The following is a 26,467-nucleotide window of genomic DNA, read 5'->3' as shown; positions in this document are numbered from 1 at the left end:
GTACAGTAAGCAAGCAGTTGCATTTCTAGAGATTTCATCCATTCATAGTGATAATAGAAAACAGCCCACTTGTATTTTATTTCGAATCCTCTTTATTCATGAAAATATTTGTTAAGCATAAGAAATAATAAGTATGGGAATGAAGAATATCATTTCAGCAAAAAGGCAGTATAGCCAAGGCTGCCAGGGCTCTGCACATGTCCCCTTAGCTCTTACCGTTCCTATCTGTGCCAATGGCTTCTTACCGCAAGCTCTTCTGATTCTCTGTTTGAGAGCTTTTCCCAGTCCAGGAAGCAAAACAGAGAGCTGGGTTGTTAATGCCCTGACAGCATCCATGAGCCAATGGCAGACAGAGTTGGGTGGATAAATCTCTCCTATTCTCTCGTCCTCTGAGGCATGTTCTAATCTACACAACAGCCCAGATGTCCCCAGACAGATGGCCCCAGTCGCCCACAGTGATAGCTGGATAGCTGGTTTATTGTTTTTTTGTTTGTTTGTTGTTTTTTGTTTTGCCAGACAGGATCTCACTCTGTCGCCCAGGCTGGAGTGCAGTGGCACAATCACCGCTCACTGCAGCCTCAACCTCCCTGAGCTCCAGTGATCCTCCCACCTCAGCCTCCTGAGTAGCTGGAACTACAGCTGCGCACCACCATGCCTGGCTAATGTTTTTGTATTTTTTGTAGAGACTAGGTTTTGCCATACTGCCCAGACTGGTCTCATGCTCCTGGGTTCAAGCAATCCTCCTGCCTCAGCCTCCTAAAGTGTTGGGATTACAGGTACGAGCCACTGAGCTGGCTGGTAGCTGGTTTATTAACATACCTGGGGTTCTTTCTCATCTCCATCTCACTTCCCACTCCTTTCAGGGATCACCTCCCAAGTAAACTACTTATACTCAAAGTGTTCTCTCAGGCTCTGATTCTGAGGGAACCTGCTGCAAGACAAGGGGGTATTTCAAGAAGAAAAGAAAGAAACTAATTTCATTAAGGACCTACCAACGGTGTAGGATGCTATGCCTATGTTATGTTTGTTCAACTTTCACAGCAACCCTGCTAGAAAAATACAATTACTGTATTCTTGCAGATAGAAGAAGGTGACTCAAAGAAGTAAATATTTTGCTTAAGATCACACAGTTTGGGGAGGCTGGGGAGGTTGTAGTGTTCAAATCTACAGCCACAGACCACACGGTCCCATGCCTGCCTCTCCACCTGCCTCCTGAATCCCTTCATTAACCCTGGCAGGCCACTACTGACCAGCTTCCCCTCAAATCCTTCAGGGACAAAAGGCTTTGAGTTCATTCCTTTTTTCTGAAATCTAAGTTAATAAAAAAAGGCGAAAACTGTGTCAGAGGAATTTGGTTCAGTTCCACACACATCTGTTGCATGATCATTCTCAACCACATCTTGTGAACAGTCCCTACCCTCATGGAGCTTCCAGTCCAGTGAGGGAGCCACACTCATGATCAGAAGCAGCCATAGAATGTGTTAAGTAAGGCACAGATATGCATTCAAGAGAGTTATTTAGCCCACCTTGGGGTTTCAGGAAAGTTTCCTGGTCAGATAAAGCCCAGGCTGAGTCTCGAAGGGCAAAGAATATCCAGGGATATAATAAAAAAAAATTTTTGATGGTGATTTCAGCAGAAGGTATTGATTGAATAAATGTGTGAATTGAGAGAAAGAAAGGAGTCCAGAATGACACTGAGATTTTTGGCTTTAGCAATCAGATGGAAGGTGGTGCTACTAACCAAGACTGAGAATACAGGAGAAAGAACAGACTGGAAGATGCTGAGGCCATTTTTGTCCATGCATCGCTACATCAGACAGTGACAAGTATCCTTTGGATCTGCCAGGTAAGCTTTCCCAACATGTATATTATTTCTGGTCAAAGACAGCTTAAAAGGTGTGTGATGGTGTAGTGACACAGGGCCCCATCCGTAGAAGGGCCTCATGCATGGTTAAATGCGCTGCTATCAACATCTTGAAATTCTTAATAATCATTGAACAGAGGTGCTATATTTTCATTTTGTACTGGGCCCTATCAATTACGTAGCTGGTCCTGCTTCTGGGAAAGTATCTTGGTCGCCTCCCTGCATTCCCCGTTCCCAACCATGGGGCTTCCTGTGGGGCCAGGACTCTATATAGTCTTAGTAAGTGATGTTTTCTCGGCCAGTGTTTGAAACCAAAACAAAACAGAAGCCCCAAATTCATGCAACTAAACGATAAAGTCTCTTCACCAAGCAATGCTCCCCCTTTGAAAGCTGATGCTGCCCCCTTGAGACATTTCCCCCCTCAAAACCCTAGTCCTCTATTCACAATAGCAAAGTCATGGAACCAACCCAAACGCCCATCAATAATAGACTGGATAAAGAAAATGTGGTATGTATGTACCATGGAATATTATGCAGCCATAAAAAGGAATGAGATCATGTCCTTTACAGGGACATGGATGAAGCTGGAAGTCATCATACTCAGCAAACTAACACAGGAACAGAAAACCAAACACTACATGTTGTCACTCATAAGTGGGAGTTGAACAATGAGAACACATGGGCACAGGGAAGGGAACATCACACACCAGGGCCTGTTGGGGGATGTGGGGTGAGGGGAGGGAACTTAGAGGACGGGTCAATAGGTCAACAGCCTCCAGAACCCACCATGCCTCCAGCCACATTTTGCTAACATGTCACCCCAGGGACCTGGCCCAAGCAGGGTGCTCGAACACTGACACCTACTGATACTGTAATGAACTGTCACAAAGTTAGTAACTTACAGCAACAAACATGTATTATTTACAGTTCTACAGATTAGAAGCCTGAGCCAGGTGTGGCTGGGCTGCAATTCTTTAGAAGGATTTGTGCTTTGGAAGGTCCCTACAAGGGCCGCATGCTCTGGGGGCTATTCCTGGCCAGTGGGCCTCAACCTGTGAGCTGGCCAGACCATCCCCCAGGGAGGGGAGGACAAGGTCAGCAAACTTGCCACTCTGATGACCCTTTGATGTCCCCTTCACAAGAACAAGCTCTCCTCAAAGAAAGCTTTAAATAACTGAGCGTTTCTGTCCAGGTAGTACCTATGATAACTACAGGAACCAATGCAGGTTAGTTTTCCTCAGTGTCTGGGTATGGTAAGCAGAATAACAGCTCCCAGAGATGTCCATATACTGGTATCTGTGAATGTATTACATTACAGAGCAGAAGGGAATTAAGCTCACAGGTGGAATTAAGTTTGCCAACTAGCTAATCTTTTTTTTTTTTTTTTTTTTTGAGACGAAGTTTCATTCTTGTTGCCCAGGCTAGAGTGCAACAGCACAATCTCGGCTCATGGCAACATCTGCCTCCCACGTTCAAGCGATTCTCTTGCCTCAGCCTCCCAAGTAGCTGGGATTACAGGCATGCGCCACCATGCCCGGCTAATTTTGTATTTTTAGTAGAGACAGGGTTTCTCCATGTTGGTCAGGCTGGTCTCGAACTCCCAACCTCAGGTGAGCCACCCGCCTCGGCCTCCCAAAGCACTGGGATTACAGGCTTGAGTCACCGCGATCGACCACCAACTAGCTAATCTTAAACTAGCAAAAGTATCCTCAACTATGTGGGTGTGCTTAATGTAATAATGAGAGTCCTTACAAGTGGAAGAGAAGCAGAGGAGGCCAGCGTGATGTCATGTGAGAAGGACTCAATGTGCTCTTGCTGGCTTTGAAGATGGAGGAAGGGCCCATCAGCCAAGGACAGCACACAGCCTCTACCAGGTGAAAAAGGCAAGGAAACAGATTCCCCATGAGGGCCTCATGAATGTCGACACTTTGATTTTAGTCCAGTGAAACCTAGGTCAGATTTCTAATCTGCGGGAAATAATAAATTTGTGTTGCTGAAAGTTGTCAGGGCTCAGCCACCAGGAATGCATCAGTGGGCAATGCTGTCCCAGAGCTGCCCACACATGGAGTGCCCAAATCACTCCTCTGTAGGAAGTCAGAACCTTCAGGGCTGTGTTGCCTAAGGATGCTAGGCAGGGCTCAGGAACCAGAGCAATCTCCGTACAAACCCTGACCGCCCCTTACCAGCCTGTGACCTTGGGCAAATCACTCCTCTCTGTCTCTTTGTTTCCTCAAATGCAAAATGTGGATGACACCAGGACAAGGCTGTAGTTCCTTATCCAAAACCTTGGGGTCAGATGTGCTTCAAGGCTCAGAATTTTTCAGATTTTAGATACTGCATTTGCATTACAGTAATGCCCACGGTGAGTCCATCAAACACAATATGACTATTCAGACTAAATAGGTCAGTTTTGCCACCAAATGGATTCACTGGGTCAAGTTTTCTCTCTAAATTAGTTATAAAATAACTTTCGTTCTCAAAGTTATTGTTGTTGTTCCTAACTACAGCAAGGATACTGTGGTCCTATAATTACTTCATAGAGTTATTATGTGGATTAAAAGAGTTACAATACAGGAAGCACTTAGGCCCATGCCTGATGCACAGAAAGCACATAAATGTTTAGGAACATCTGTAGCCAGTTTTCTTGCACAGTTCTACATTCCATGCCTAGCATGTGCTGCTACAGCTGTTGGGAATGCATTTTCCCTGGTGTTTCTGCCTGGAGAACTCCCATTCACCTATTCAAAGGTAATTTGGTGTCACCCCCACCATGCAGGTGTCTTTGACCACTCCTCTAGTCACACCTGCACCCCAGGCCTACTTCTCTGCTGGCATTCATCACGCTGAATTATAACTGGCCTAGGTCCATCTCCCCTTCTAGATCTCGTGGGTAGGAATGATAGCTTGCTTGCCTGTGTATTCTTAGTACTTAGCACCCACTAGGCCCATGTGCACAAATGTGTGGAAAATGGAATTTAATCAGACACCTAAATCTCTCAGCCTGCCAGTCTCCAAGCAGGTGCAGAAAAGCACATCCCAAAAAGGGCTCCCTCACCGCTCTCAAATCTGAACAGAGATTAAAAACACCAATTTGCATATTCAGCATTATCACAACAGTGCCTGGAGAACTTCTTTTGCACCTTAAAATACTTCATCTGTCTCATAAACCCAATTAATATGCACCAGAAATGGCCCTGGCCAAGGGGAGACTTGGGAGATTAATTAGCACTTCAGCTATTCAGCAAAAATTTATCTGAGTCCAAAATCTCTCCCTTCAACCTTTAGACTGAAGAAACACCTGGCCACCCCAGGAGGCCCCAGGGGGCCAGCCTGGACGGCTGCTTCTCCGGGGCCTGCTGCTTCCACAGCATCAGGGGAGGTCCGGGCACAGGGCCAAGGGGCGGCTTTGCTTTCACAGTGCTTTGTATTTCCTCTCCCCTATGAAGACACCAACAGTTAGAGGTGGGCCCTGGCTAGGTCTAAAAGGCCCCCAGCAGCCTCCTCACATTCACATAATTGAAAGAGAGAGAAACGCAGCAGGGCCCCCCAGAGGAAGGCTGGAGAAGCCTCAAAATTTAAACAAGCACCAGGTAGGGCTTGAGAATCATTCACACTCAAAGAAAAAAGGACTTGAGGGCTGGGCGCAGTGGCTCATTCCTGTAATCCCAGCACTTTGGGAGGCCGAGGCAGGCAGATTGTCTGAGCTCAGGAGTTCGAGACCAACCTGGGCAACACGGTGAAACCCTATCTCTACTAAAATACAAAATAATTAGTTGGGCATGGCGGCATGCGCCTGTAGTCCCAGCTACTAGAGAGGCTGAGGCAGGAGAATAGCTTGAACCCGGGAGGCAGAGGTTGCAGTGAGCTGGGATCACGCCACTGCACTCTAGCCTGGCCGACAGAGCGAGACTCTGTCTCAAAAAAAAAAAAAAAAAAGAGAGAAGACTAAATCTAGGATGCCCCTAAAGACAATTTAGTCCCGTGAAGAACTGCACTGTGTCTCCGGCCTGCCTGAAAAAGGGGCATGATTGATTGAGGGAAATGTCTGCTCCTCTTCAAATGAGGTGATTATAAAAGTCTCCAGAGATAAGAAGGGACCTTAGAGAAGAGCTCCATGAACCTCCATATTTAGAATTAACAAATTTACTAGAATACAGACATACAGCGGAAATCCTGAAATACAGCGGAAATCCAGAAATACAGTGGAATGACAGCACCAGTGTGCTTGTCCGGTTCTGGGGGTAATAACTACTCCCATAGCAGGACTGGTCCTTCCTGGGAAGCAGCTGCTGCATCTGATTTAGTCCTCACACCAATCCTAGAAAAGAAGATTTCCTGTTCCTCTCCCAAGGTGCAGGTTAAGGTTTGTGCCCAAAGCTACTTATTTGAGGCTTTCTCCAGGGTCCTTTTTCACCTCTTACTTCCTAACAGCTTTTCCCCACACATCTAAGGGATGATCCAACTATCTGTTCCCATCCCCACCCCCATCCTCCCCAGAGAAAACACGTTACTCCACCCCTATAAAGTATTCCAGGTCCTAATACTCTCCCTGCTCCTGTGAAACTCCCATTCCCTCAAGGTGTCAGCCCTGTGTTGGAAGAAAATATGTGCTGAAAGCACTTCACACCAACGTGTGGATTCCTATGGAGGGAACACACCCACGGCTATTCACATGCCTAAAATTGCACCTCTTGTCAACCCTAAGGAATCTGGGCTGGAATTTCAGTCACTCTAAGGAGAGCCACACAACAGTACTGAGGTGGGAGAAGGGTGATGTTCAACTGATGGGGACACAGCATCACTCCCAGGCCACCTGCTTCAGGGCCTGAATGTCTCCAACCCCCTGGGTATAAGAACCACCAGCAACACTTGATAAAATGCAGATTCCTGGGTCTGGCCCCCAGAGATACTAATTCTGTAGGTCTGGATGGAGCCCTGAAATCTGCATATTCAACATGCAACTCAGATGACTCCAAGGCAGACGGCCATAGACCACACTGTGCACTTCAGTATGACTCACTCATGACTGATTCCTGCTTCTCTTCTCTGTTTCCACCCATCTCCAGCCTCTCACAGCTGCTTTTCCCAAGGACTAGGGAGAGTTAGTAGGAAAAAGGTTGCCCCCAAAGTTTTCCATGGACTAGCCAGAATGACCTCTGCCAATACTTGATACTTAGTAATTTACAGATACAATTGCCTGGAATTTGCTTCAATCTAATCCAAAGGGGGAAAAAAGTAACTAAAGAGGACATGGCAAAGATGCCTGATGGCATTAGACTTTCCACTGTGCAGTAGAGAATATCAAAAGTAAATTTCCAGATATTTTACACGGCAAGGCCAGATTTAAAAAGGAAAAAAATAGGCCAGGCGTGGTGGCTCACGCCTGTAATCCCAGCACTTTGGGAGGCCGAGGTGGGCGGATCACCTGAGGTCGGGAGTTCGAGACTAGCCTGACCAACATGGAGAAACCCTGTCTGTACGAAAATAACAAAATTAGCTGGGTGTGGTGGCACATGCCTGTAATCCCAGCTACTTAGGAGGCTGAGGCAGGAGAATCGCTTGAACCCGGGAAGCAGAGGTTGCCATGAGCTGAGATCATGCCATTGCACTCCAGCCTGGGCAACAAGAGTGAAACTCTGTCTCAAAAAAAAAAAAAAAAAAGGAAAAAAAATAAAATTAAAAAAAGGAAAAAGATTTTTAAAAAGAAAGAAAAAAATGTCCAGATTTTGATAACTGTGCTGTGGTTATATTCTTGTTCTCAGAAAATATACACCAAAATATTTAGAGATAAAAGGACAGAATGTCTCCAATTTATTCTTAAATGGTTCAGAAAAATATATATAGATATATATACATACACACCTATATAACGTATATACATACATAGAGGAAATGATAAAGCAAATGAGGCAAGATGTCAACTGGTGAAACTGGATAGAGTCTACAGGAGTTCCTGATACTATTCTTAACAACTGTTCTATGAGCTTGAAATTACACATCAAAGTAAAACGGTTACAAAGAAAAAATTCCCCAGGTGCATGTGAGGCAGCGGTAACAGTTCTCTTTACTTTTGTATATGTTTCACACTTTCTATAATTAAAAAAAATTACCTATACAACGCTTCAGGTGATGGTTTGAGTGACGCTGACACCAGGCTAGCCCAAGAACCTAGGCACGATCTACAGCCTCATGGGAAAATGAATTGTGAGTGAGGAGTACACCTAAATCTGCAGCGTCATCTTCTACATCATATTCCCAACCCCTAACACCAAAAAGAAATAGCTTCACAATTTTATCTTTATGGTGTTATTTTTCTCTGATAAAATTAATATCAATTCTTTTTGGGGGGAGGAAATCGTATACAACGGCAATTGTAAACCAGAAAATAAAATCACATTTTAGATACACATTGCTTCTACTGCAAAAGGAGTTTCTATTAAGACAAGTGAGTGAAAGCCCCAGAATTTAGACAGTGCTGTAATGCCTTTCTTTACGTGGTTTCGGGACATAAATTTAAGCCAGAATAACGGACTGTGTTTTTTTTAAGTTCTCATTAAACTACAACTGTGAAAGGGATAGAAGCTGAAGATTATACGGATTATGTAAGAAGAGAATGCAAATGCAGAGGTCATATTAAAAATATTTGACAACCCACAGGGCACCAGCCAATCAAAACCAGTCAGAACAGATGTAGATTTAAGCCCTGCAGCTGGGCCAGGCATTAACCCATTAGCTCCTGGATCGCTGGCGATTCCAGGAGTACCAGGGAAGGCAGCAGCTATTCACTATTTCAACATTTTAACAACTAGTAGAGCCACGGTGGCGCACACTGATGGAAGCCCAGCTCTGTCCGTAGGGAATATCAGCTCTAATAGCTGTGGCTTGTTCCAGTTCTCATGGGAGCTCTGCCAAGTTAAGTGCAGATCCCGTCTATACTCACAGGGTAGTGGCTTCACTCACCACCCCCGACCCCTCCAGCTCCAGATGACGCTGTAGGAAACCAGAATATGCCGCTCCAAAATACACTACTCTGGCATAAGGATTATTTTGAGCTGAAAGCAATTGAAAAGAAGCAGGTACAAGAAGAGCTCTCTGCCCTCCCCTTATTTGCCTAAAAGCAGGACATAAATTTACAAAGGCAAAAGGGTCTTCCTCCCCTCTTTACAAGGAAAAGCAAAGGATGACCAAGGAAGACAAAATTAGACCCCTAGCAGCCTTAAGACATCAAAGGAATCTACATAACAAGCCTTACTAACTACCCTTTATCAATTTGCCTTCCCTCCAGACTCAAAGTCCTTTTCGTTTGTCCTGTCACTTCTTTATAAATTTACTGTTCTTTCCTGTAATCCCAGCACTTTGGGAGGCCGAGGCGGGCGGATCACGAGGTCAGGAGATCGAGACCATCCTGGCTAACACGGTGAAACCCTGTCTCTACTAAAAATACAAAAAATTAGCCGGGCGTGTTGGCGGGCGCCTGTAGTCCCAGCTCCTCGGGAGGCTGAGGCAGGAGAATGGCCTGAACCCGGGAGGCGGAGCTTGCAGTGAGCCGAGATCGCGCCACTGCACTCCAGCCTGGGTGACACAGCAAGACTCCGTCTCAAAAAAAAAAAAAAAAAAAAAAAAAAAAAAAAAATAAATTTACTGTTCTTTGTTGAAAATCGTATGTAAGCCTACATGCGAAGTCACCTCCTTGAGAATTACTCATTTCCTGGTTATCTCCCATGTATACCTGAGGTATCTATGTAATAAACTTCGATTTGTTTTTCTCTTGCTACAGGGGGTCTTTCCCTGCTAAAAATGACAAAGGGTGGAGATAAAATTATTTTTTCTCCCTCTACAGAGTCTAAAGTAACTTGAGTATAGCTAAAAAATGCTAATGACTCACCCACTCTTCAATTGCTACACAGCCAAACAATGGATTTGGGGGTGAGCAGTGGAAGGGGGAGATATGTAGGCATTATTCACACTTCTTAATAAATATCTTCTTTTGCTAATAGAGACTCCAGGGCAAAACAAATGTTTCTGGGGACACTCAAGTGAGTCATAGGCTGAGAATAGAGATGAGCTTTATTGTAACCATCTGCAAAAGCTTCTTACGAACCTATTAGAGGAGTGGGTTGATAAACTACTCCATGGGACAGTTACATTTTAGAAATTCATTTCAAAAAAAAGAAATTCATTTCTAACTTCATGCGTGGAAGTTTGAAAGTAAGAATATTTTCCATTATCTACCCCTGCCTAAAGAACAGTAAGCTGGTTAGGGTACTGGGGGAAATTACAGCTGTTCCTTTCAGTTATAAAAGGGAGAAGGGCAGAGACCTGGTCTTTGTTTTCTTACACAATGGGTGGCCCAGGCTGTAAGTGATTAATTACTTGCTTAATAAACGCTTTTTGATGTTAAGGAGGAGGGTGCTATTAGAGATGGCCATTCCAATTTAGGTCATAGCCTGCATTTGTAAGCCACTGTCTCTTCAGAGAACCAAGCTAAAACCAACACAGCCCAAATAGCAAGTGTGTGACAATGTTCATAGAATAGGTAGTGATACAGGAAGAAAATAAATTTAAACCTGATTTCTAAACTCTATTCATGTCTTGTTTCATTTTCAAGCTCATTGATATTTGATTTTTTTTCTCTATTTAAGAGGCAATCTTCGGCCAGGCACAGTGGCTCATGCTTGTAATCCCAGCACTTTGGGAAGCCGAGGCAGGCGGATCACCTGAGGTCAGGAGTTCGAGACCAGCCTGGCCAACATGGTGAAACCCTGACTCTACTAAAATACAAAAATTAGCCCAGCATGGTGATGCATGTCTGTAGTCCCAGTTACTGGGGAGGCTGAGGCAGGAGAATCGCTTGAACCCAGATGTTGCAGTGAGCTGAGATCACACCATTGCACTCCAGCCTGGGGGACAAGAGCGAGATTTTGCCTTAAAAAAAAAAAAAAAAAAAAAGGCAATCTTCAAAAACTTCCACCCCAGAGGACCCAACAGCCACCAGGAGCAACATAAATCAAGCACTTACCTTAAGTAGGCATTTTACATGCCTTGTTTGACTGAAAGGTTTTACACAATGGCTAAGCCACAGTCCCGCTCTACACATTTTTCTGACATCTGCCCTTTAAGGTTTTCTGTCCACTCTGGCCAAAAGCTATTGTTTTGGTTCACACAGCTGGCTCCCTCCTCCTAAGCAAGATCTTTGTTCCTAGATTTTTTGCGCAAATAAAAAGTACCTGCTGTGTGAGGTTAAGTGAGGATGCACTGGCCTTATAAATGCTCCCTTTTCAAGCAAAATCCGAGGCAAGAGAACAGAAATCTGGTGACGACTTCATCAGTGAGATTCTGTGTCACTTGTGAGATGTGGAAAATCACCAACCAAGAAAACGATCAGTCTGGGAAAAGTATGTCACCATGGAGAACCTTGGTAAAGAACACATTCTAAGTCACTGGTTTTCTCTCTTTTTTTTTTTTTAATTCAGTTCCAGGAACCCTCCCACAAGGGTGTTTAAAAATTCCCTGTGCCCAGAGTAACCTACCGCTCTACTGAGAAGAGCACACTGAAATGTAGAACACAGAAGCCAGACCTTTCCAGGGAATGGAGGCAACACCAAGGAAGGCCTTGGAAGAGGTGGTGGCTGTCTCGGCAGCCACGCCCTCCGCTTCCTTTGAGCCAGAGCCGCTGTTTCATTTTGCCCTTGCCTCATGTGACTCAGTGGCTGCTGTGGTCTGAATGTTTGTCTTCCCTCCAAAATTCCTATGTTGAAATCCTTACCTTCAAGCTGTTGGTATTAGGAGGTGGGGCTTTGGGAAGGTAATTAGGTCATGAGGATGGGACCATCAGGAATGGGATTAGTGCCCTCTAAGGCACTAAGAAAAGGCTGGTGGGCTAGACTCAGTGACTCATGCCTGTAAGCCCAACACTTTGGGAGGCTGAAGTGGAAGGATCATTTGAGGCCAGGAGTTTGAGACCAGCCTGGACAACATAAAAAGACCCTCATTCTCTACAAAAATAATAACGTAAAAAATTAACCAGGTATGGTAGCGTGCCCCTGTAGTCCTAGCTACTTGGGAGGCTGGGGTAGGAGGATCCCTTGAGTCCAGGAGTTCATAGTTAGAGTGAGCTGTGAGCACACCACTGTACTCCAGCCTAGGTGACAGAACAAAACCCTGTCAATCAATCAATCAATCAATACTTTTTAAAAGGCTGGAGAGAGAAGTGACCCTTCACCCCTTTTGCCATGTGAAGACATAGCAAGATGGCACCATATATGAATAAGGAAGTGGGTCCTTACCAGACACCAATCTACCGACACATTGTTCATGGACTTCCCAGCCTCCAGAACTCAGAAATAAATTTCTTCTGTTTAAAAGCCACCCAGTTTGTGGTATTCTGTTATAGTATCCTCAACAGATGAAGAAAGTGTCCAACCCTGATCAGGCTGAACCACCCACAGTAATCCATCCCCTTCCCAATGACTGGTTTAAAAAGGGACACATGACACAATCCTACAAGTGAGACTTTTTTTTTAAATCTTTTCTTTGACAGTCTTGCTCTGTCACCCAGGCTGGAGTGCAGTGGCATGATCTCGGCTCACTGCAACCTCTGCCTCCTGGGTTCAAGCAATTCTCGTGCCTTAGCCTCCTGAGTAACTGGGATTACAAGTGTTCACAATCACTCCCAGCTAATTTTTGTATTTTTAGTAGAGATGGGGTTTTGTTATGTTGGCCAGGCTGGTCTGGAACTCCTGGCCTCAAGTGATCCACCCACCTCAGTCTCCCAAAGTGGTGGGATTACAGGCATGAGCCATTGTGCCCGGCCACAAGAGAGATTTAAGAGGACACCAGCTGTGAGGATCAGCTGTGAGGTAACCAGGAAAGATTTTGTCTCTGATTAAATGAAACTTCAGGAAGGGGCAGCCTCTTTCTCCTTCCATAGGACATTGACTCCATGTGCTGCCCGGAACTCTGGCAGCCACCTTGTAACCATGAGGAAAACTGAATGCAACAAGCCACCATGGCAGAAAACAAACCTGCTATTTGATAGCATTGCTGGGTCATCCTAAAAGTGCCCTATCTCAAGATTTTTTATCAGTGAAATTAGAAATTTTCCTTTTCTTTTAAGCCACTTGAAGCTCAATTTTGTGATACCTGCAGCCAAAAGCATCCTAATACAATTTGCTACACAAGTTTGTAGAAGGCAGCCCTCCCCTCAGGCCTCCCCACTGTTGCCAGTTCATCTGTTAAATAGACAAGCTGGATTCCCAAGGGCCATGCACAGAGTCTCCTTGCTATTTTTCCTCAGCTCTATTCATGAAAATAAAATTAATTTTCTAGTCCATGAATTAAACATTGCTGCTGCCGGCTGAAAGATTTTAATAACAGCCTTTTGTTGACAAGAGAGGCAGGATCCCGACGTGTTCTAAAATAAGCTACAAGGAGTCAGAAGGGTAGGAGGGGAGGCAAAGGGGAGGAGGCCATCAAAAGGAAAAACTGCAAAATCCCACTCAAGTCCAGCTTCTCTAAATGGTCAGCCTGTGGTTGAACTTGTGTGCAGATGAATCACCCGGAGATGTCGTTAAAATGCAGACAGTGATTCCGTGGGGTCGGTGAGGTCTGAGATTTGTTTTCTCTAACAAGCTCCCAGGTGATGCTGATGTTGGGGGTCCGAGGACCACACTTTGAGTAGCAAGGCCCTTAAGGCTCAGGCAACTGCAGCTGTAAGACTGTCTACATATTTGTTCTAAAGCTCTGGAATGTCTCCAGAGAGAAACCTGCAGCCTGCCAGGACCCACAGAGCCCTCCAACCTTTCTAGTAAGCAGCAGGCCCTGCAGTAGCCCCAACACCTGCAAAAATGGGGAGCGAGATATGAAGGAGGGCAGATCCATCTTCCCTGGAATGTGGGCTCGTGGGAATCAGCTGCTAAAGAAAGAATGAGGGGGAATGGGAACAACCCCCTCTCCACACATGTACCTTTTAGAAGCAGCGGAAAGAGTACAGGACAAAGGAAGGAAGGGGAAGGAGGACGGGCTCTGGGTTTGGTCTGAGTTTGTGATAGCCTGAGGGGTTTTTTTTGTTAGTGTATTTGTTTGTTAGTAATTTTTCCCCCAGGACTGAGTCTGAGTCTGTGAAATCAAATCCCCAAGTGAGACTTTATTCCAAGCCTCCTCTCAGCTCCATGCAGCCTGAGGCAGGTGCCCAGCCCCACTTCAAGCCCACTTAAGAGTCAGGGACACTCGCACCCAATGAGATGTTTGTCCCAGCATCTTTCCTGAATAACTTCACACATCCCACTGACAGGTGCTGGTCTAGAAATTGGGCTTGAGACTGTTCCTCCACATTAGAAATCATTGGTATGTGCGATGGGCTGAGAGGAGGAGGTGAGGGCCGGTGGGAAGGCTGCAGGGAGCCCTGGGCAGCCTCTCTTTCCACAAACCAGATGAGGTCTGCTGAATCTTCTCACCTCTTAGCAGAGACCTCCAGCGCGTCTCCCTCTCCACATTATGTTCCTCTTTCTCCACTCTACTCACCAGCCATGCTGAATAATTGAGTTCTTGAGCTGCCCTGCCCTGTCTCTCTTTCCTCGGGACCTTTGCCCAGGCTGTGATGCCAGCTCACCCAGCCTCTCCACGACCAGCCCTGCACCTCCTGACACGCTCCACTTGGCTCCTATCTTTGGGGAGCCTCCCAATTCCCCCTAAGCTGGCACTGATTCTCAGCCCCACGGCACTCGAGAATGGATGGTGCCTTGAGGGGTGTCACCTGTGCACCTGTTTCTCCACCTGGCCTGCAAGTGCAATGAAGTCAAGGATGGTGCCAGCGCTTGGCAGGTAATGAGTAAGTAATAAATATTGTTGAATAAGGAAATTGAATAATGGTTCTCAGCCAGCTGTGCATTAGAAACACGTGAATAGCTTAAAATAAAGAAAAAAAAAAGCCAGGGCATCTCTTTTAGACATTCCAATTCATCAGGCCTAGGTAAAGAAAGGCCCAGGCTTCTGACAATTTTAAAAGCTACCCAAGTGATTCTGATGTGCCACCATTTCTGACAATCATTGGAATTTAAAAAATGATTAGTGGGCTGGGCGTGGTGGCTCATGCCTGTAATCCCAGCACTTTGGGAGGCCGAGGCAGGTGGATCATGAGGTCAGGAGACTGAGACCATCCTGGCCAACATGGTGAAACCCCATCTCTACTAAAAATACAAAAATTGGCCGGGCATGGTGGCATGCACCTGTAGTCCCAGCTACTCAGGAGGCTGAGGCAGGAGAATTGCTTGAACCCAGGAGACGAAGGTTGCAGTGACCCGAGATCATGCCACTGCACTCCAACCTAGGCGACAGAGCAAGACTCCATCTCAAAAAAAAAAAAAAGATGAATGGATGAATGAATATGTGCCTGCATGCACGACTGTGAGGATCTCTCTCGTGGCCACTCACACATATAATGAACAAACAACGGGCATTTGTGAGGGAAAATAGCTGGTACCTGTTGTTGTGGCCACCAATCCATTGCCAGGGGAAATAAAATTGGATAAAAACAAAAACTGCCTTTACCCAGGACCAGGGCTTCCTGATAACCACGGGGCTTTCTTTATCCAGCGGGCTAGCTAGACTGTCTCGCTCTCCAAAGGAAGAGCTGAACAGAGGGAATGAGTGAAGTGAAACACTAAGGAAATGTGTGGATGGAAAAGGAAGGCTAACATTTACTCTGTACTGGCTTCCAGGCAAGCTCCTTACTGCATTCATTTGATTCCAGGTACAGCCTAATGCCGGTTGTACTCTTGTTACACCCAAGGTTGTGGCACTTCCAAAGAAACATGGGACAGAGGAATGGGTAGACTGCGTTCCAGAGACTACAGAATTTCAAAGTAAATGTTCAATGAAAAAAAAAAATGCTACTCAAAGACACTTTTAACACTTTTATAGATCCTTAAAACAACAACAAAAAAAACCATGGCTGTGTCACCCTTTTGCAAATCTATCACTGACTTTTTCCAAGCAACTATTATAATTTTATGCCACACACAAAACTAGGTAAGGTGAAAACTAAAATATTATAGCAAGGTCATGATTAAATATTTGGATTTAAAAGCTGTGCCTAGCCAGGCATGGTGGCTCACACCTGTACTCCCAGCACTTTGGGAGGCCAAGGTGGGCGGATCACCTGAGGTCGGGAGTTTGAGACCAGCCTGACCAACATGAAGAAACCCTGTCTCTACTAAAAATACAAAATTGGCCAGGCATGGCGGTGCATGCCTGTAATCCCAGCTACTCGGGAGGCTGAGGCAGGAGAATTGCTTGAACCCGGGAGGCAGAAGTTACAGTGAGCTGAGATCGCACCATTGCACTTGCACTCCAGCCTGGGCAACAAGAACAAAACTCCATCTCGAAAAAAAAGCTGTGCCTTACATTTGAGTCACAAGTACTCCAAGTCAGAAACAGACCGGTAAGCCAGTGCAGGTTTCATGACCAGGCCCCTACCTTGGGAGGTAATAATAGTAGATAGCATTGACTGTCTACACTTTAGCAAGCCCTTTAGCATATGCCCTATCCAGGCACAGTGGCTCATGCCTGTAATCCCAGCACTTTGGGAGGCCAAGGCAGGAGGATCGCTGGAGCCCAGGAGTTCAAGACCAGCCCTGGCAACATAGTGAGACCCCATCTCTACAAAAAACAAACAAACAAAAAACAGCTGGGTGCAGTGGCACACATCTCTAGCCCTGGCTACTTGGGAGGCTGAGGTGGGAGGATCACTTGAACCCAGGAGGTTGAGGCTGCAGTGAGCCATGATGGCACTGCTGCACTCCAACCTAAGTGACAGAGCAAGATCTTGTCTCAAAGAAAATACATATGCCCCAATTCTCAAATAACTGCCAGCTCAGTACTATTGTATCCATTTTACAGATGAGGAAACTGAGGCTCACAAACTGTAAAGAAACTAGTCTGAAGTTGAACTAATTGGCAATGTCAGGATTCGCACTGGTTTCTACTCTGCAGCTGTCTTTCTCATTTCATGGTCACAGTGCCGTCTGCAGTGACCTTGATCAGTTTGTTTGTTTTAAAACTGAGTTAATAATGTTAACCTCAATCTATGTTCATACTTGTTGGGACTACTAGAGCCAGCAAAAGCAAACTCTATTCTCTCCGGTCTAGCTGCAGTCCAGGCTTGGGTAAGGCTCTTAATGCTTGCCCATTTGTTAAAAATGCAAGAGCTGTAACAACAATGGGCTTGGAATTACAACGCTTGAAAGGAAGAGTCATTCACTTTTCTTAGATTTGTAGTAGTTTAATTGAGCATTAAAGATTTTTTTAAATGATGAGTCAAAGGAAGAGGGAGGGAGAAAAGTCAAAACTGAGACTCTAAGAGATTCAGAGAAATGATGTGGCCCTGTTTCTGTAGCAATTGTAACTGGCTGTGCTCAAAAATCCCAAAGAAAACGCTAAAGACCAGCTGAGTTGTCAGCTGAACAGAAAGATCCCAGCTACAAAACAATGATCTTTTGGAGGAAAATAGGAGGGAGATGGAATGAAAGAGAAGGGCATGGAGGAGGGAGGAAGTACAGAAGGGATTTGTGTTCATCTCTCTTTGGAACGTTGAGAAAGAGCCCTTATTTCCAAAGTCAAATCTATCTTTTCTATGCAAGAGAGGCAGTGAAGCCAAGTTCTGTGCCATCTTTGTGGAATTTATTGTGCTGCCGGAAGAGTTTTTTTTCTTCTGCTAAAGAAAAAGGGCCAGTATTAGGACCAATAATAATGACAGTGAATAATTAACACCAACCAAGAGCCAGGCACTGTGCTCAGTGATTTACACATATCATCTAATTTGATTCTCACAACTTTAGGAACAAACAGTATTAACATATCCATTTTAAAGGTGAGAAAACTGCTTCAGAGATGTAAATTTGTCCAAGGCCATTCAGCTGGTAAGTAAGTAGAGGAGCAGGGATTCACATTCAGATCTGCCTGTCTACTGAGCCTTGCTTACTCTAGAAAACCATGGGGCAAGACAGAAGTCATGACCATGCATTCTTGGGGCTCCTCAACAACCTGAGGGACTTGATGGAAAAGAAGCACAACCCAGTGAGGACATCAGGACCAGATACAGGCTACCCGATGCCCGACGGAAGACAGCTCATCTTTGGGCAAATTTCAGAATGTGACTGGTGGACCAGCGCCTTCCAAGCCCCAGCTTCTACTGACCACCCCATCACCCCACACTGCCTTGTTAATCTCCACCACTTCTCAGCTTCCTTGCCATATGTTGAATCCCACTCAGGATGGCGCAGATGCTCCAAGAACCCAGCAGGGCACCAAAGAACCCTATATCTGCCTTAATAATGGTCACGTTTGCCCCAAGACAGGATAGAAGGATGGCTGATGTATCAAAGGAAATGGAAAATTACTGCTTTGCATGCCTGGTGCTGTCAATGAAGTTATCTCATGAGGAAAACAGTCACGATGTCACTATGGGACACATTTAGAGGACTCAGATGACATTTAGGGAAAAAAACAGAAAAGGGCTTGATGTTTCTGGGAGGCAACAGCCAGATGTCTGGAGGCCATCAGGGGAGGCTCCGCTGGGAAGCAGCCCCAGGGCTCACACCTCCACACGCTAACTGCAAGGCATCACTCCCTGCTCTACCCATCTTGGGATTCAGGGCTGTCCCTTGGCCAGAAACTCTCAAGCAGGCATTTTTGTGAGCTCAAGCCTTCAGATGCAGGTTTTTCCTCTAGTTGGAGTTTGCATTCTGTCCTTTTTTTTTTTTTTTTTTGAGACGGAGTCTCACTCTGTCGCCTAGGCTGGAGTGCAGTGGCGCAACCTCGGCTCACTGCAAGCTCCGTCTCCCGGGTTCACGCCATTCTCTTGCTTCAGACTCCCCAGCAGCTGGGACTACAGACGCCCACCACCATGCCTGGCTAATTTTTGTATTTTTTTAGTAGACATGGGGTTTCACCGTGTTAGCCAGGATGGTCTCCATCTCCTGACCTTGTGATCGGCCCGCCTCAGCCTCCCGAACTGCTGGGATTACAGGCGTAAGCCACCACGCCCGGCCGCTTTCTGTCCTTGAAAGTCATGAACTCATTGCTGAGGACCTGGGGGCACCAAGAGCATTCTGTCCTGACAGCCTGCCCACTCATAAAACGAAGAGGATAAAAAGGGAAAACAACATGCTCTGGCCCCAAGGAGAACTAACAACTTGATGAACTAACAATTTGATGGCTCTTTCACGGATGACATTTTACCACCATGCAAATTACTCTCCACACACTGCACATCCAACACATCCCCTGCTGGGTGCACTGCATAGATGCCTCTCGTTTCCAGTGCAACCTCATCTGATGTGGAGAGTGGCAAGCAATGGACAGGCTAAGCCTATTTCCTCTACAAGTCAGGTCCTTGAAGTGCATGAGCAGCCCACTGGGGCATGAACTTGGCCCTAATGCTACATATAACCAGTAGGGAGGTGGTGAAAAAGGGCGTTCAGTGGGGGGAAATTTGTGGATCAAGGCACCAGGGCTTTCACTGAAAATAACCCTAAGTCAGTGGTCTGCCTAGTCCCTCTGCTTACCCTATGTAGCCTAGTCATCAGCACAGCTGATCTTAGCTGGTCTCTGATTGTCCCTCATTTCTTCCCTCAGAAGCTATTCAAGAGACTGAGTACAGTGGCTCACGCCTGTAATCCCAGTACTTTGGGAGGACTGCTTGAGCCCAGGAATTCAAGACCGGCCTGGGCAACATGGTGAGACCCCCATCTCTACAAAAAAATGAAAAAGAAAATAGCCGGGTGTGGTGGTGCACACCTGTAGTCCCAGCTACTTGGGAGGCTGCAGTGGGAGCATTGCTTGAGCCCAGGAGACTGAGACTGCAGTGAGCTATGATCGTGCCACTGCACTCCAGCAAGACCCTGTCTCACAAAAAAAAAAAAAAAAAAAAAAAAAAAAAAAAAAAAAAGCAGCAGAAGCAGTAGCTATTCATCAGATAAGACCCATTGTTTGGAATGTTTCTAAGTCACAATTTTGGATCTTAAAACTCTAATATCTACCATTGTCTGCTATTTTTCTTTTTTTAGGGAGGCAATGAAGGTGGGGAGAGAATTAAGACTTAGGGGCCGGGCGCAGGGGCTCACACCTGTAATCCCAGCAGTTTGGGAGGCCGAGGCGGGGGGATCACAAGGTCAGGAGATCAAGACCATCCTGGCAAACACGGTGAAACCCCATCTCTACTAAAAATACGAAAAATTAGCCGGGCATGGTGGCAGGCGCCTGTAATCCCAATTACTTGGGAGGCTGACGCAGAAGAATGGCGTGAACTCAGGAGGCGGAGCTTGCAGTGATCGGAGATCGCGCCACTGCACTCCAGCCTGGGCGACAGAGCAAGACTCTGTCTCAAAAAAAAAAAAAAAAAAAAAAAAGAAGATTTAGGAAATAGCAGATGAAGCAAAGGCAGAATTTATCCGGGGAGGTACGGGATGGGGTTTGGGATACGTGTCACAAAGGGGAAACCAGATTCCTTCAGTGTGTTAACTTCTCTAAGGAAGCTAGAGGAGACTGGGGCCTGGGAGGTGTCCTCTAAACCAAGGTCTTTCAGAACAAAGGTTCTATCTTCACCACAGAGGGCGGTCTGGAAAGGGCAGAGGTGACCTGGCAAACTTGGAGAGAAAGGCCTTGTCCTTGTGACTCCTGGTCCAATGCCAGGGTCTTGGGGCTCAGAGGCTGCGAGAAGTGGAGCCTGTGAGCCCTAGGCATGTAAGATAATATTTTAAGTGCTCACTTTTCCCTGAGCACTCTCTGAACACCACAGCTATTAAAGATAAGCCTCAATCCCCTAGAGGCCATCAGGCTCTGTGGACCAAGCCCTGCCCTGCCTCTGGAAGCGGGGGGAGAGATGAGCTTGTTGGAGAACTCTGGGCAATAAGGGCTTTGGTTGGCAGCGTGGGAGTGTGTTCATGAAGCAACAGCAGAACACCATACAGTCTAGTCAGTTGGAGAATTAAACCAACACATAAAGGTGATGGTGAAAAGGACACAGAAATGAGGAGGTTCACTGAGAGAAGGAAAGATGAAGCAGATTTCCCAGAGCTTTGGGGAGACTTTAAAGACTTTAGGGATCCCCAAAGATCCTACCTCTCTCATCATCCCTCAACTCTGCTGTGCCCTCCCTGAGCCACACCCCCTAAGAGGTACCCACTTCTGGATGGCTTTGCTTCCAAGAGCAGCGACTGCAGGGTTTCAAGGGAAGGCTTGGAACCATAGTGGCCCCATTATCTACCTAGGCATTTGGAGCTGGCACCATGCCAAAAAACCCTTGTAGAAAGAGGTCTTATTTTCTTCCTTCCTCTTCCCCTGTGGAAATAAAAGTAGGTTGTGTTTCTCCTGCCCGCCCTTAGAGATCAGGGAAACGGGAGCTGGAAGGGCATCTTGGATTACTTCGTCAAATTCTCACTCAGCGTATCAATGCCTGTGTCTTTTGTCCTGGCTACTGCCGCTTCAGTAAAGGAGGCGAAAACCAGTTATTGCGGCCAGGGCGGCTGCGAAGTGGTTCAAAGATCAACGACTGGGGTCGTGCAGGGTGGGCACGGAGCCCCTGGGGCCCAGGGGAAGGGGAATGGTGGTCAGCGCCTGGGCTCCCTTCACTACTGGCAGGAGTGGGGGTGCACGGAAGGAGGGTACCAGGAGAGCCACAGGTGCGGAACAGACCCGCACTGGCCAGATGGGAACAGGGTTTGGTGAAGGCTCTGCACAGCCACAGTCGGAGCTTCGTGCTAGGGTCAGACCGCTCTCGCCATGGGCTCGGTTTGCTCACCGAGAAACTTCCGAGGCCGGAGAACTGCAAATGGGCATAGAAGATTGCGGAGGGGGCAGGGACAGGGGCCTTGGAGAAGCAAGAGGGGAACCGGTATCTTCCATCTGGTGCGGGTAAACCAAGACTCTATCCTGTGCCGGGTCTCTCCTCCCCGGTCCAACTCCTTTTCTTGTCCTCATCTCTGCCGGCAAGGTCCGTGGTCCGCGGAGGTGATGGGGGGGATAGGAGAGCCCCAGGGACCGCACGGGTGACACAACCGCCCGCCCGTCCTCCCCCGCTGGGAGCCGTTTCAGCCTGTGCCGAGCCTCTCCCTTCGCGCACCTCTGCGCACAGCTGTGGCGCCGCACGACTCCGGGTCCTCCCGGCTCTCCGTCGGGAACCCGGCAAAAGCACTTCCTCAGGCAGACCGCGGCGGGGTAGGGGGGGAGCGGAAGTTGAAATACTGGGACAGAAACGCCTGCCCGTCCCAAGGGACGGAGAACTGGATGCCAAGGGGCCCGTGGCGCGCAGCGAGAGGCGAGGGGAGACCGGGGGTCGCTGCGCACCGCCCGCAGCCGAGGGGCCAGCGGCGACCTCGCGCGCCCCAGCGCGGCCTGGCCACGGGGGCCGGGGCGCAGGGGGCGCCGGCGGGACTTACCCCAGAGCAGAGTGAGTGGCTTGGCTTTGGGGATGAGCATCAGGGAGTACACGGCCCCCAAGTGGAGCAAGCTCATCAGGACGACGTTCCTCCAGACGATGTTCTGCCGCTGCCCGCGCGCGCCGGGCCTCTCTGGGCCGCCGCAGCCCTCCGAGCTTTCGAGCCCGGCACGGATTTCTTCCTTGGCGTCGCAGAAGGGGATCTTCCCCGCGTCGGTGGCCGGGCCTGGCATGGCTAGGCGAGGTGGACGCCCGCAACAGCAGCAGGCAGGCAGGCGCTCGGCCCGAGCGAAGCTCGAGGGTGGGGGCGGGGGCGGGGACGGGGGCTTCTGCCTTTTAGGGGGGAATTCTCCGCACGTCCTGTCCCCTCCTTCCAGCCCTTCTCCCGGGCTCCTGCGCTCTTCCCCAGGGTCTTAGCGTGGCCTAGGGATGCAGATCTTGGCGGCCGGCATCTGTGGCTGGCGTATCCCCCACACGGCTGCCTGGGCTGAACTCGGCAGCGAGAAAGAGGACGCGCGCGCGGGGCGGGAGGGGCGCGCGGCCGGGGAGGGGGAGCTGTGGAAATGGAAAGAGGCCAGAGACGCTGGAGGGAGCGCTCCGAAGGAGCGCTTAAGAAAGCCCTGCTTAGCTACAGCCAATCAGAAGCGCCCGTGCGGCGCTTAAAGACAAAGGCGCCCCCCTCTCGGCTCTTCGGGGCCGAACTGGGGAGCCCGCTGGGCGGTAGTCGGTCGCCTCCGCCCGGGGGCGGGTGGAAGGCGGCTCCCGGAGCAGGGAGCCTGCAGGGCGGCTCACAGCGTTTCTGCTCTTGTGTGTGTGTGACCCCCAAAATGCCTTTTATGGTATTTTTCCAGTCCCCCCCCGCAAAAAAAAAAAAAAAAAAAAAACTTCCCGAAACTATCATCCCTTTGAGAAGCCTTTTATTTCTTCTCAAGCCTCAGGCCACCTGGGTTGGAGAATTTTAAATACTTGCTTGGAGTCGCGACACTAGTTAAGGCCAGACCCACGATGAGAATCAGAAGTCCCTGAGTCTGCCAGTTAGTAGGGCTCCTCGAGCCAGGGGAGGGTTGGAGGGCAGCTGCTGGTTCTTAATTAGGCAGCTGTGGATGACCCAGGCACACAGTAAGTGCTCAGTTGGTGCTTGTTAGGTGATGCACAGATGATTTGGGCCAGTTCGCTGCCATCGGTGCCCTGGCCACCCTCGGCCCATCCGCCGCGCCACTCTGTTTATGGTCAATTCTAGCTAATCAGCGCACTTCTGCAATGTCTTCTTAGCTCTGAGTGAGGAACACTACCTTGAAATCAACACCATTGAGAATCGGGCTTTACAAAAAATCACCCAGAACGTTCCAAGGAAAATTAACCTGTGAAAGATTTGTGTCTGCCCACTTCTCTCCTAAAGCTGATGGTTTAAGAGCTCTCCAGAGAGGATCCTAGTTGCACAGAAAATAGAGGGAGAATTGAGCTGGAAGTGTCTGAAGCAGGTGTGACCGCACTTGCGGGCAGGCAGCAGAAGTAAAAGGGTTCGGGACGGCATCTCTGAGTTCTAGTTTTTTTTTTTTTTTTTTTTTTGAGACAGAGTCTCGCTCTGTCGCCCAGGCTGGAGTGCAGTGGCGCAATCTCGGCTCACTGCAAGCTCCGCCTCCCGGGTTCACGCCATTCTCCTGCCTCAGCCTCTCCGAGTAGCTGGGACTACAGGCGCCCGCCACCACGCCCGGCTAATTTTTTGTATTTTTAGTAGAGACGGGGTTTCACCATGGTCTCGATCTCCTGACCTCGTGATCCGCCCGCCTCGGCCTCCCAAAGTGCTGGGATTACAAGCGTGAGCCACCGCGCCCGGCCTCTAGTTTTAACTGGCTGGAACCCAGCCCAACTCTCTGACCACAGATTTCCTCACCTGAGAAGCAGAACTAGTTTCTACTCTTCCTTCCAGCTTGCATAGTCCATGAATGTGAGTTCGAAGGGGCGCCATTGTGTTGACCAAAACCAGCTGATTTTTAGATTAACCGTTGTTAGGAATCATTTCCAGGATTTCAAGAGAGGGAAAAAAATTTAAAAGACTGACTGCATGAAAGGGCCATACATAAGTAACTTATTGTTAGCAGACCTGAGCCAGTCCCAGCAGCCAGACAAAACAATGCCTGATTTAAGCTAAAGTAAGGTATGTGGCACTTGTGGAATCTAGGCCACTGAGTCAGTGTTACTGTGTTGCTTCACACAGAGCTGAAATTATAGAATTTGCCTGGAGACCAGATAAATGTTGGCGCTATATAATGACCAGTCAGACAATGGAACATGAAGTTGGAGGGTGCGAATTTCATCAGCCTGTTCAACCTGGGCTATGTAATGAACCACGTTTTCTTCTCATGCTCTGTCTGCTCCCCATACCCAGCAGACCTTCGTACTCCCTGTGGCTCTCTAGTTCAGACTGTCCTTTCTCTCTGGCGTAGACTAGTTGCTCGGCCAAAAGCCTCTCTCCGGGTTATTGGAAAGGCTCAATGCTGTAAAGACCCTCATTCTAACCATTCAGTCATTTATTTGGCATTTATTGGGCACCTGCTGTGTGCCAGGACCAGTGGGCACAGGGGATCCAAGGATGAATAAAGTATGGTCCCGCCCCTAAAGGAGCTCCTATCTAGAGGCAAAGATGGAGCAAACAAATGTAACCTCTTGACTATGGCCTTGGAAGGGCAGAAAGTTACAGTCCATTATCGGAAAAAAAAAATTTTAATTAGGTATCAAACTTACATACAAGGAGTCCGGGGGAAGCAAAAATAGTTCCTTATTGTCCCCCTGGAGAACCTTTTAGGTCAGCTGTTCTGTCTTGAATCCATCTTTTGTTTGTTTGTTTGTTTTTGTTTTTGAGACGGATTCTCGCTCTGTCGCCCAGGCTGGAGTGCAGAGGTGTGATCTCGGCTCACTGCAAGCTCCGCCTCCCGGGTTCACGCCAATCTCCTGCCTCAGCCTCCCGAGTAGCTGGGACTGCAGGCGCCCGCCACTACGCCCGGCTTTTTTTTTTTTTTTTTTTTTTGTGTGTGTGTGTGTTTTTAGTAGAGACGGGGTTTCACTGTGTTAGCCAGGATGGTCTTGATCTCCTGACCTAGTGATCCGCCAGCCTCGGCCTCCCAAAGTACTGGGATTACAGGCGTGAGCCACTGCTCCTGGCCCTTGAAGGAACATCTTCCTCTCTTCCCTCCGGTGGGTCAGACCAGGTATGGCCAATCATTTCAGCTGGCTGTCCTCATAATGGAGAAGACGTTTTGTGTGTTGAGGGAGGAAAGAAGTGTTACTTAGGTTTGTCAGAGCCTGCCTATAAAAGGATTGTTGAAGAAAAATGGTCCCTCCAGGTCCAGCCTCAGAGTGAAACATCTACAAGATCCAAGATATATTCTTGCTGATAATGACGGTCCCCTTTAGCCTATTATGCCATAGGGCTTACTGCCTCTTTTCTCTGTCTTGCCAAAGACCCTAGTATATTTTCTTAGCTTCTAGTCAGGACCCCAGGAGTGGATAAGTATTCACCTGTCCCAGGATGGGGCAAATGGGACAGTAACCCTTATCCTGTCAAACACATAATTACCAAAAATGTGATAAGAGCCACAATGGTGGTATACGCAAGATAATGTAGAGGTGCAAAGGAGGGAGTTGTTAATTCACACAGGAGCAGGGAGAAGGGGGAGTGATACCTGGGGAAGGATTTTTAAAAAATATTTAACTGTGGTAAAATACGTGTAACATAAAATGTATGTAACAAAATTTACCATTGTAACCATTTTTAAATGTACAGTTCAGTAGTGTTAACTATATATGCACAGTATTGTGCAACCGATCTGCAGAACTTTATCATCTTGCAGAACTTTATCATCTTGCAGAACTTTATCATCTTGCAGAACTGAAACTTTATGCTCATTGAACTCCCCTTTCAATCTCCATCCAGACGCTGGCAACCACTGTGCTACTTAGCTTCAATTAGTTTGACTACTCTAGATACATCACATAAGTGAAATAATAGAGGATTTGTCTTTCTGTGACTGGCTTATTTCACTTAGCGGAATTTTTTTTTTTTTTTTTTTTTTGAGACGGAGTCTCGCTCTGTCACCCAGGCTGGAGTGCAGTGGCGCAATCTCGGCTCACCGCAAGCTACGCCTCCCGGGTTCACGCCATTCTCCTGC

The 26,467-nt window shown here is 47.6% G+C and overlaps 1 protein-coding gene across 1 annotated transcript in view; it reads right to left on the bottom strand.

Annotated features, from left to right (window-relative positions):
- The window catches only part of SCD5 (stearoyl-CoA desaturase 5), a 164,532-nt gene extending 141,586 nt beyond the window's left edge, over window positions 1–22,946 (bottom strand). The window contains exon 1 of the mRNA XM_055297170.2: window positions 22,300–22,946. Coding sequence (XP_055153145.1) covers window positions 22,300–22,531 — 232 coding nt within the window. The 5' untranslated portion in view covers window positions 22,532–22,946. The remainder of the gene's footprint in view (window positions 1–22,299) is intronic.
- Between the last annotated feature and the right edge of the window lie 3,521 nt (window positions 22,947–26,467).

Source organism: Symphalangus syndactylus, chromosome 10, assembly GCF_028878055.3.
Source record: "Symphalangus syndactylus isolate Jambi chromosome 10, NHGRI_mSymSyn1-v2.1_pri, whole genome shotgun sequence".
NCBI lineage: Eukaryota > Metazoa > Chordata > Mammalia > Primates > Hylobatidae > Symphalangus > Symphalangus syndactylus.
The sequence above is the reverse complement of the archived record's forward strand: the minus strand, read 5'-3'. Positions and strand labels throughout refer to the sequence as shown.